We start from the raw sequence: 12,419 nt of genomic DNA, 5'->3' as shown, positions 1-12,419 counted from the left end.
GGGAAATTGGTGCAAAAACTGTAGGGCAATCAAATTTGTCTCTTGAACAAGTTGATAAGATTATTTTAGTTTAGGAGCGTGTGTGTGTGTGTGTGTGTGTGTGTGTGTGTGTGTGTGTGTGTGTGTGTTTGCACATGTGATCTTTTCAACTTGAACAATAATGTGGAAATGGTTATTTTGGGACCACAGATAAAGTGAGTAGCAAGTACAAGTATGTAAGATATTACATTACAGTGATCAATGCTTCCTTCTTAGTGCCATAATATTCTCACATTCATAAGCAGTTCCATTTTGTCCTTTGTATTCAAATGCATTTCTTCCCATGTCATCTTTAATGTCAGTATCCTGCATATTTTGTAAATGATAAGCCATTTTTTTCTCTAATATTGCTTGTTTCTAAAATATTAAAGAAAATATACTGATTAGTATTAATTTGGCATTTATAAATTCAAAACAGATATTTAAATAATCTAGTATAGTGGAAATAAACACTTATTCTTGTCTTGTGACTTTTAAATTTAGAGTATTTAAAGAGCAGTAAGGAGTCGATTTCTATTTCTGATCAAATACTTAGGTACAATTTACCTCACTGAATACTTTGGTAGAATTATTGAAGTTTTTGAAATGTAACTTTTTGTGAATCTCTTGTATACTACTGATCATGGACGTGGCAGAAGAGAGATAAATGTACAGAGAGAGTCCTAGACATTTTATTTAGCACTCTGTAAGAAAAAGGATTAGTACACATAGAGAAGCACCCAAGATAGCATAAAGGAACATCCTGAGGGGTAAGAGAGAACAGAGCTTTGCATTTCCATAAAGATGAAAATTATATGTATTTTCACAAGCCCCGATATAAAGGCTTCATGATTCATACTGGCTAGAATACTAAAATGACTCTTGCTTCAATAATAGGGAATAACTAGTTCAGATAACTGGTAACACTAGCCTCAGCTAATAAATCATAAAAAAATCTGATTAATCAAATTGTTTCCAAAATTATAAAAAGACTGAATACAAGAAGTCAATATATGGCATGAAGTTCAAGATACTAGGCCTATAAAGACACAGGGCCATGTGACCTATAAAAATATATCATTCAATTATAATTAACCGAGGAAAGACAGAGAAGTTAGACTTCAAGCCGAGAATATCAATGCACCCAGCATAGTTGCATTTTGTATGGATTCAATGATAAAACGTCTCTTAAAGGAAGCACTGAAAGGGAAATGACTCAGATATAGAGACCATTTAATGTAGTTAAGGTCCTGGAAAGAGGAAAACATGGATGTGCATGTGCAGTTGATCTACACTGCAAACTTCTTGGGATTAAGAATAACCATGGGAAGCCGGGCGGTGGTGGCACACGCCTTTAATCCCAGCACTCGGGAGGTAGAGCCAGGCAGATCTCTGTGAGTTCGAGGCCAGCCTGGGCTACCAAGTGAGTCCTAGGAAAGGCACAAAGCTACACAGAGAAACCCTGTCTCGAAAAAAACCAAAAAAGAATAACCATGGGTATATACCACATGGTGGATCTGTGAGATTGTTTACTGAAAAGAAAAGACACACCCAAAATGTGGGCAGCACTAATCCAGGGGCTGGAACCTCAGAATAAATTAATAAAATGAAGGAAGGTGAGCTGAGCACAAACAGTTCCAGACTGTGGATGTAATAGGAACAGCTGTCATTATCCTGCATTCTCTTTTTCCTAAAATGACAAATAGACTGGATCCTCTCAGACTAAAAGCCACAATTAACTCTCCCTTTCTTGAATTGCTTCTTGTCAGACATTTGACCACAGAGAGAAAAGTAATGAATAAGAGCTAGAACAGAAATATTTTAAAATTACTACCTAAAAAAATTCCAAAGTTGTTACAAATAGTGGACTCAGAGGTTCAGGAGAAACCCGAGCAAAATTACAAACAACTGGATGAGTTCATGCTACACTGATATCTAGACACTGACTCCACAAGATAAAACAAACAAAAAACACAAACAACAAAAACAAAAACAACAACAAAAAATCCATGCTAACATTTCTTCTGCAAAATTCTACACAAACTTTTGGCAATTTGTATCAAACTGCATGCCATATAAATTACAGTACAATCTGACCAAATGAATTGACTTAATGACCATGAATTCCAGATTTATTGAACATTTATTATTTGATTTATATTATACACTTCCTGAGAACCATAAATATAAATTCAACAAAATCATAAAAGAAAATATTCAACAACCTACCAACATTCCTTCCTGATGAAACCTTTGGCAATCTAGTAATAAAATTTTCTAAAACTGTTGAAATGTATGTATGAAAGTCACAGAACCTCATAGCTAATTCTAGAAAAAGTAAAGTTTTACTTTTGAGATGTGTATCAATGAAAGTTGCTATGCCTACTACTATTTTATTATTAAAGCCTACTGTAATTAACTATTTTTATGTATGTATGTGTGTGTGATATCTGTAGGTGTTTATGGAGCTATTGAAACATTGAACATCAGGTGATATGCAGATTATACTAAATAAGACAAGCCTACTTATTCATAGGAACAGTGAATCTCAAACAAGACTAAGATGCACTGTGAGAAGCAGAATGGAAAATAAAATGCAAACTTCAATTTATAATATTTTATAGGAAAATAAAATAGACACTTCAATTTCCAATATTTTATTAAGTTTAAGTATAATGACATAATGTAATACAAATCAAACTTTATAAATTTTATACCTAAATTTGTCAAGTATAATTTACTCAAAATTTAATTTTAGACCTACATTCATCAACATGAAAAATCATTTAGTGTTGTTTTTATTAAATGAAGAAGCAACCTACAAAATAATCTATAAAATGTAAAAGTAAAACCAGGAGAGGGGCCTTGGGTGTTAAGAGCACCTGCAGTGAACTTGGATTCGGTTCCCAGTACCTACACAACCATATGTAACTCAAGTTACAGGGGACCTGACTGCCTCTTTTGCCTCTGTACACATAATGTACAGTACATATATGCTGCTAAACACTCATAGACATAAGCTAAAAATGAATATATCTTTTTATAAAAAATGTAAAAGAATGTGCTTGCTTTAGGAGTAAATAAATATTTATAAGAAGATTGTATGTTGTGTGTGTCTGTGTGTACTTAGCAGTTGGTAAGCTATAAAGGGATTCTATAAACTGCTGTTTCTCCTTATAAGGCTTTATATTCTAAAACACAAAGCACAACATATTATTAAACTTAAAGGGAGTAAAACTTTTTAAAAAATGAAGGAAAAACAAAGAATTTTTACCAAAAACTTAGAGTTCTCTAAAAGAACTTTTTTTTTTTTTTTTTTTTTTTGGTTTTTCGAGACAGGGTTTCTCTGTGTAGCTTTGTGCCTTTCCTGGAACTCACTTGATAGCCCAGGCTGGCCTCGAACTCACAGAGATCCGCCTGGCTCTGCCTCCCGAGTGCTGGGATTAAAGGCGTGCGCCACCACCGCCCAGCAAGAACATTTTTATAAGAGTAAGATTTTTATGGGAATTAAAACTACTATTGTATTGTGAAGATAAATCCAAAATGGGTTACATCAAATAATGGAGCAGTGCTTTTTACATTATACAAATGCATTTGACAGGACATGTAAAAGTGTGCGTATCTGGGTATAGTGGCTATGGCAGTGGGTGCAAGGCCTGTCTGTCTGCTCTCAGAAAGCTGAAGCCTGCAGGTCTCTTGGAGCCTGTCCAGGAGTTCATAAACAGGCCGTGCACTTAGCAACAGCCAGGTTTTTGTTTCTTGAACTTTTAACATTTAGTTTTGCAGAATACATGTTTTTTGAATAATCGTTCACTCAAATATTTACTCTAAAAAACCAAGCTTCTCTTCCACCATCTCAAGAAAGAACTCAGAGCTCCCACTACCTTTCTGTCACTCTCTTCTTGGCTTCTGCGCCTCTGTTCCTCCACCCTCTGCTCTCTCTTGGCATCTTCTCCAATCTTTGAGAGCAGCAGCATCTCCTTTGTCTTCCATTCCTAGAGACCAAAGAAGTACCATGCAGGTGAGAGTGTGTTTTGTTTTCACGGAAGATGCGTTTTGTTTCCACCACCAAGAAAAAACCAGCAAGTCGTGGGCCCAACAGTTACAGGACAGATATGTGCAAGTCATCGGTGCTTTTGGAATGGGTTTTTCTTAGGGCACGTGTATTAAGAAAGCAGCCATGAGGCTGAGAGGTGCTCCAGTGGTGAGGTGCCTGCTGCCAAGCCAGTTAACTTGAGAACTTTTGCCATAACTCTCTTAGGGGGAGGAAAGAAATGACTCCCATAAGCTGTCCGGACTTCACTGCACTGTGCGATGTGCATACATAAATTAATAATTTTTAATTAAAAATAAATTAGCTATTTACTATCTTTAGTAAAGATAACTTAAAAATTATTTCCCATATACACACATTCAAGTTTAATGAGACATGAAGCCATGCTTTGTAACTTTTTTACAATGATCTTTAAAAACAAAATTTTTTTCATTATGCAGTTATATCTGCCTCTACCATTAAAATTATTTACAAATGGAAAAACTACACATTTTTCCTCATAACATTTAATTCACCTCTTACCTCTTCGATTTTTCTACGAAGATTAAGTTTTTTTCTTGTGTATTCCCGCTGCCATCGCTCTTCTCTGTCCATGCGGAGCAGGCGCTGCTCTTCTGCTGTGCGGTCAAGCTGTTCTAATTCTCTACTGATCATATCCAGATATCTGAGTGAGAACGAACATTTGATTGCAGATGAACTGCGAGCTTTATCATCATACTCTAAGTCAAGCCCTGCCTGGCTTGTCGTGAGAATTTTCATAGGAGTTTTGTATTTTGATGTTGTTTTATCAGTTCATCATTCAGATTAGACGTACTCATAATGTCTGCCTCATTTTTAATTCTTCGTTTTGTATGCATATTTGTTATCAAGGTCAAAGAAAGAGTGGGATGAGGAACAAACTGATTCAGTGTTTTACACAGTGAGCAGTAAGTCAGTGGGTTTAGAATCTGGACTTACAAACACAACAGAAAACAAGCAAGGCTTCAAATGCATTCACTGAAAGAATGTTTTCAGAACAAAGTGAGCACTAGGCTCTTGGTAGCAACACAAACTCCCACTGAAGGCCAGGGACAGCAGTGTGTCTTATGGCACTGCTGGGAAACAAAACTGTACAGTATCAAAGTCACATAACATAAAAGACTCACTCTTGGTAAAGGGAAGAGTGGAACACCGTTTTGCTTTCAGAAAGATAAATTTGGTAATGTAATGCTAATTAATGATAATGAGTGAGAAATAGCTGAATAAATTTGCAGTTATTTTAGAATGTTTATGTTTTCTTTAGATATACTTCAGATATACTTCAGAAAAACTTTGTTTTTATTTGGACTGATTTCTTCAAATTTAATGCTGTCACTCTTTAAAGGGTGATTATAAAAAGTTGCTTTTCTTTTTAGCTGCTGCTAAAATAATTTCTCTTATAAAATGGCTCTGAGATCTGGTGCTTCCTCCAGCTCTCACTTCATTAGCTCTTGGGTTCCCAGAAAATTCAACTCCTGTGGAAGAAGTTTCCACTCACAACTGTAGGACCAAGATTCCTTATCTCTTTACCTCTTTGATTTCCCTTCCTTTCTCTTTCCACTCAGGAATGAAGGGGAGTTAAACATTATTTACTACTTAAGAAAACGAAAGTCCTGCTTACAATGCTTTTTATTATAATTCATTTCACACACAAACACACACACACACACACACACACACACACACACACACACACACACACATTATGCTATAACTTCAGGCTCACCTGTGTCTTAACCAACGCTCTTGGTCCTTGATAGACTGCCTGTTGCCCTGTAACAACCAGTTCTGCAAGCGTGTGACGTCAGAACAGGGAGGAAACTGGCTGGTTTCTTGCAGTTTATGTAGTTGCTTTGTAATCGATTGCTGTATTTTTTTTTTAATAAAAGAATGCCAGAAATATATAATGTTTTTACATTTCCCCAAAATATGATCATTAAAATTCCTATATTTTATAGATGGTAAATTGTTTAACTGCATTTAATTCTATTTTGAATCCATTTCAAATATGGGGGAAAAAAGAACTACGATAAGACTTTTTCTCTCTAACAATAAGAGACAAATGTTTTAATTGTTCATCAATACTACATTTTCTGTCTGCCTATTTTTCTATTTATTTTTGGTTTTTATGACACAAGGCCTCACAACATATAACCCAGGCTAGCCTTGAACTCACAGTTCTCCTGTTTCAGCTTGTAGAGTGCTGGGATCTCAAGTGTGTACAGATCTTAGTCATTCTTATTTTTCTCTAACATTCTCACTTGGTAATATAAAATTGGGAGCACACAGTTGCCTCATTTTGAACTTTCTAGACTCTTAAGAAAAACATGAATCCAGTTATACATATCAGAGAGAGAGAGAAAGAGAGAGAGAGAGAGAGAAGAAATGCATGCTATATACAACTTTGATACAAGACTAAAAGAAACAAGCATAATCTAAGAATTCTATCTCATTTTTGTGAAATTTTGTGAATGAATACAGAATATGTATATTGATACAAACACACAGTTATTTGGTTCTTCAGTGTTATCTAGGATATTACAAATGTAACAAAGGAAATCAGCTGTTCCTAAGACTGTTTTGGTTTTTGTTTTGGAATTTTTCTAGTACTACAGACAGCTTCTAGTGCCAGCGAAGTTCTAAGTAGCTTATCTGACTTACTGAATTTTTGGTTTACTGAACTGCTTACTAAATTAACAGCTAAATATAAATAATAATACTAAATATTAATGTACTGATGATATATTCTAATCCCTTTTCTCTTATTGGGCAAAAGTTGCAACTTACAAATATTCATTTCTGACAAAATTTCACATAGAATATCAGCAATTAAACTTCAAAATATAAGACAGTATCACTCACACACACAGGAAAAAAAATTTTATATTCTATTTAAACCAATAATTTTAAATGCACAGCTTACCTGTTCTCTTACATAATTTCTTTCAAAGTCTATTTTTAAGTTCGTAAGATATTGCCTGTATTTATTCAGTTCCCTCAAGTTACATACAATCTAAAAATAAAACAAAAAATTAATAAATATTTAAAATATATAAAAACTGAAAATCATAACAGTTGCTTATTAGAGGAAAAAAGAACAATGATAATTTTAATGATACAGTGTGAAGAGTGAAAACTTATTAACAATTTGATAGGTAATACCTCTACATTTTTAAGCACGGAATTTTTATCTAGAAATAAAAGTTTCTTATTATATTATAATAAGGAATTAATTATTCATGTATAACTGTAGTTATTAAAATAATAATTCTAATTAATTATAATTAGAGTATGATTGTAAATACAATGTTCAAATGCACTAAGAATATCATCTCAGGATGCTAACAAACTACAGTTCCTACATTTTTATTTCAAATTTTTAAATTATAAATCTTACAAGAAAACAGAACCATTGCAGACAGAAAATAGAGAACTATGATTCAGCTGGAAACATTAATATACCTTTGCCTATTCAATATAGTTGACAATATTTTTTATGCTAAACATAAAGGGTAATGTAAACATAAAGGAAATAATCACATGTGGAAGCACTCATTTCTGATCTCTGAGTATTCTATAAAACTGACCAAGAAGTATCCTATTGCAATAATGTTAATAGTGCCACTACAGAAAGACAGTTCCTGAAAAGATACAGTACCTTCCAAGGCTGACCTACTAGAACTTCAGGGATGTGGTGAGGATGGAGTGTTGCAGATCAAGAGCATAAGTATAATTTATCTTAAGATAAAGAGACATTACTTACCCACTTGTATTGTAACTAACAGATTAAAAACCCCCTTTAATCTATTAACAAAACCCTATTTTCTACACATCAAAGGGCTAAGAATGCTATTCACATTGCATCCAATGCATATAGCTGAGACTTCTTTGCTTGGCTATAACCACTTCTCTGATGTTTCCACCAACATATTTTAAAGGTCTCTTGATTTACGATTTTCTTTTTTAGTTTTATAAAATTTTATGATGTTACTTCCACATTAGATCATGGAATTTGGGGTAACGTAAGTCTGTGTTCCAGTGCAATGGACACTCATTTTTGACTCTAGAAGAAATTATTTCTTATTCTTTTAGGAGAACAATGCTTTTGCATCAAGAGAGTGGCTTCCCCTTAGGGTAGGGGAACAAACACAAAATAGTATAAGTTTTTATTGATTAAGAAAAAAAAAAAGCAACCTTCAACTCACTTTGTTATTGCTGGTGATGTAGCCACCTTTCTTTAGCCTTCGCAGAATATCTTTGCGCTTATAGTATGTTCTTAAATGTGGATCGTGGAGACTTTTATATTGGTTTTCCAAAAGTCGACAGTAAGGATCACTCAGGTTAAAATCATATGAAGGTTGAAAAAGCTGCATACACAGATATTAAATATTACAAATATAAATGAATGTATTTAATTTAAACAGTCGGCCCCACTCAATCAGCTCTTTCCTTGATGTGACGTCACCTTATGAACACGAGAGAAGGGAAAGAGAACAGAGAGAAGGGAAAGAATGGGATAGTGTATGATTTGCTTTAAGAAATAAAGCCAGTGCTTGGACGCAGTCTTTTCTTTCTCTCCTTATATCAAGAAACTATACACAAAAGGAAAAGAGATAATATTAATTATTCTGTTTCAATCATCTGAAAGTGAAGAAAAATAATGGAAAAATCTTTTACCAAGATTAAATGGAAATGATGCATGAAAACAGTGTAGAACTTAGTTGCTAAATACTAAGGATAAAGAATCATAGTGTCTTGGGACTTTTAACAAACCCGAAGCACTTTGAGTACTATAATCATAAAGAAAATCAATGTCTATGTTACAAAATTCCACATATTGAAATTGTAAGGCATATTTACAGAAAATGTTTTTTGTCCTATATTAACAGCAAACACAACCTCACACAATAAATGTTAACATATAAACATAATTTTACCATGTAAATATAAATATTATCATATAAATAGCATAATAAACATAACCATATAAAAGAATGAATGGAAAGATAGTCAACTAATGTGTTCGTCCCTATTATATTTTTACTATGAAGGAAACACCTAAATTATTTAATCTCATTTATTAACTAAAACATTATCAGAGTAAAGTGTTGGTGTGAGTTCTCAGTTGCTTTTTCAAAGGGAGAATAATAATAGCTTGTACAAGCACTTCTAAAGATGAAAAGATAACTGAAAGAAGAATGTGTAAAAATGTGCTAATGTTGTCTTTGCATTCTTTCAGTCTCAATGCTTACTAATACAGTTCCACGTCAGAAAACAGGTGATGATGTTGGAGTATGTGGGGGGAGCTGAAAAAGCAGAGGTCATGTGCCCTTGTTTGTAGGCTTTTAATTCAATTTACACTACCACATAATATTATGCACCAATCCAGAGGGTCCTGAAGGTACCAGTTTGTGATCTTTGTTCATTTGACAAGTTGAGTTCACTTTTTGAATCCTGGAGAATCAGGTGGAGTAGGGGGTCTAAAAAGAACTAGAAGGCAGAAGGCAAAAAGGAAAGCCTAAGGGAGCAAGATAGCAGAGTAGCTCTTCCTTTGCGTAAAACACATAACATTCTGTTAAGTCACTGAGGTCTTCATGCCACAAGTTTAATACATTTCAAAAGGTCTAATCATAAAAGTGGATTGAATGACTACCAAAGCTTCCCAAAGAACACTAGTCCCCCTGTAGTTTAAAGTCTAATTTAGTGATAATTGGACCAGATAAGAGGAACACATCATTAAGAGAAATATTGTCAAGAAAAGAATTGTCTCTCTTAGATGACATTTGACTGTCAACTCTTTTTAGATGTTGACTTTTAGCAATGACAAATACATTTTTCAATATTAACTAAAGTACCCACTTAACAAAAACATAATAAATCTTCTTCAGAATTATTTAGTCAAAAACTGGAGGAGTTAGGGATGGGACAAAAATCAAAGTATTTAAGTGAAATAGACAGTATAAGATTTTAATGCAAATGATGAATATAATCATTCAACCTAAAGAAATGTGAATTATAAGCAAAAATATATTGGTGATACTCTAGAATGACTCAGAGAAACAAATTAGGAAGAAAGAAGAGTAAGTTTGGAGACAAACTGAACAAAAATAATGAGTAATGGATGTTTGTTTGCATGGGCTTAAAACATATTGACTGGAAGAATTCATTCTGAAGCTATGAAGGAAGGAAGCAAGCTAAGCTGATCATGGGGTTTCATCATCATAGAAGCAGGACATTTTTCTATCTACAAGAATTATAATACTAAACATGAAAAATAATGTCAAATCTATTTTTAACTTACTGCATGATATAGTGTTTGATTCAAAAGGAAAAAAAAAGTCTTTCATTGAGAGTTTAGCACCAGTTAATACTAATTAAAATCCTAGTACTAATTAAGAGCAAATAGTAATAGCCTTTAAACCAAATGTTTCTAAGAAAAAACCTAATACATAGGCATATAAAGGGTTTATAATTAAATGTCAGTATGTTGCTATGTAATATAAATTAAAATAGGGCTGACGATCTAAATCCTTTTGATCATGATTCTATAAAGCCATGCTGGATGAAATTGCTTTATTCAATCTAAACAATGCCTGTGGTACGATGTCTGACTGTTAGTACACGTTCTCCTAATATGCTCTGTATTGTCTAACAGCAAGGAGAGTACAGCATTGTAATGTAAGACAATTCATGTAATCATAAAAAGTTGCCTTACCTTTTCACCGATATTCGTCGTAAAATATACAGTATCAGTTCCTGGAATCACGGGCAGCTTGACTCCAAGAGGAAAATCTAGTAACTGAGCGGCTCCCACCCCTGGAATTCGTACTTTGTGTACCCCCTGTGAAATACAATAAGATAATTTGTGTTTTCTTTCAGTAATATCCTTTTGCTTTGGTCCATCTCCTCCCACAACAAGGATAGAAATCCAAGAATCAAAAGATAAGGTCTGAAGAGCACACCCTCACAGTGTGCCTCTCTTTAACCAGCCTACGACACCCTGCTATAGCCAGACCGGAGCTGGTGAGGTGATTCCTGTTCCCAGGCCCGAGGCCCACAATGGCTACTCCCAGGCCTGAGACAGAGAACATCCACACTGGCCTGAGGCCACTCCACTTACATCTCCGCATTGCTGACTGCTCTCAGCCAGGCTGCCGGAGGCTGCTTTGTTGGCAGCCAGTTTGGCAGTCTTGTAGCAGGCGCTGAGGTACTGCTCCATGACAGCCTGAGCCTCACTTCCTCCCTTGACGCTTCCTGGCTTCCTTCACCGCGGTCCCTCAGTTCCGAATGACCAGTGCCAGCCCCTTGCGGCCCCACGAGCTTACGTTCTACATGGAACTGTGGAGGCCACGCAGGAGATCGAGTGCCTCAAATCGGGTAATTCGGCCCCAGGGAAGCAGACTGTGACGACCTCGATCGAAAGTCTGGATCTCTTGGAAACCGTCACCCGTTAAGCAATCCAAACAAACCAACGAAAAATGTAAAATTGTGCTGGGTGGGAGGCTGAGAGAACAGAGCCAAGAGGCAGCTAGTTTCTTCTTCACCAAAAGAAAAAAAAAAAAAAAAAAAACTACAAGCACTTCCACACTCACCTAGTGTCTAAGGCCTGGCTATGTATCCATCTTCTGTAAGGAAACATTGTAACCCAGCTCTCATAACTTCCTGTGTTTCTGTCTTTTTATTGATTTGGGCTGAGCAAAACACTGATCTAAGAGATTAGCAGAATGCCACCAGTGGTCATTTTGTTGCTCCATTTCTTTAGCAGAAACAGTAGGATTTGGTTCCCTTAGGTCTATGGCTTATCTAGTTTCAGGTTCTTGGCCACTCAAGCAATGCTGGGGATGGGTTCCATCTCATGGAGTGGGACTTAAGTCCAATCAGATGTTGTTTAGTCCCACAAGCTTTGTGCCGCTATTGCACTAGCACATCTTCCACGCAAGTCATCATTGTAGACTGAAGGGTGTGTAGCTGGGTTGGCCTTAAATTTACCCCTTGGTAGCATGCAGAGTACCTAGGGTAGTTTGAATGAAAACGGCCACTATGGGCCTATGGGCCTATAGGGAGTAGCACTATTAAGAGGTGTGGCCTTGTTGGAGTAAGTATGGCTTTGTTGGAGGAAGTGAGTCACTGGGAGTGGGCTTTGAGGTCCTCAGTTGTTCAACTTAGTTCCATTGACTCACTTTCTTCCTGCTGCCTGCCAATCTGGATATAGACCCCCTCAGCTACCTCTCCAGCACTGCATCTGCCTGTGTGCCACTATGCTTTCTTTCCACCATGATGATAAAGGAATAAATATCTGAATGTAAGCCAGCCTCTAATAAATGTTTCC

General features: G+C 35.5%; 1 protein-coding gene across 1 annotated transcript in view; it reads right to left on the bottom strand.

The window, feature by feature from the left end:
• The window catches only part of LOC114687262 (fibrous sheath-interacting protein 2-like), an 80,201-nt gene extending 68,793 nt beyond the window's left edge, over nucleotides 1–11,408 (bottom strand). Inside the window, 8 exon segments of the mRNA XM_037204932.1 lie at nucleotides 273–396; nucleotides 3,903–4,013; nucleotides 4,595–4,736; nucleotides 5,817–5,956; nucleotides 7,014–7,103; nucleotides 8,296–8,457; nucleotides 10,806–10,931; nucleotides 11,211–11,408. Coding sequence (XP_037060827.1) covers nucleotides 273–396; nucleotides 3,903–4,013; nucleotides 4,595–4,736; nucleotides 5,817–5,956; nucleotides 7,014–7,103; nucleotides 8,296–8,457; nucleotides 10,806–10,931; nucleotides 11,211–11,309 — 994 coding nt within the window. The 5' untranslated portion in view covers nucleotides 11,310–11,408.
• Between the last annotated feature and the right edge of the window lie 1,011 nt (nucleotides 11,409–12,419).

The sequence above is a fragment of the Peromyscus leucopus genome, chromosome 4 (genome assembly GCF_004664715.2).
Source record: "Peromyscus leucopus breed LL Stock chromosome 4, UCI_PerLeu_2.1, whole genome shotgun sequence".
NCBI classification, from domain to species: Eukaryota; Metazoa; Chordata; class Mammalia; order Rodentia; family Cricetidae; genus Peromyscus; species Peromyscus leucopus.
Note: the sequence above shows the minus strand (reverse complement) of the source record. Positions and strands in the feature narration are given on the sequence as shown.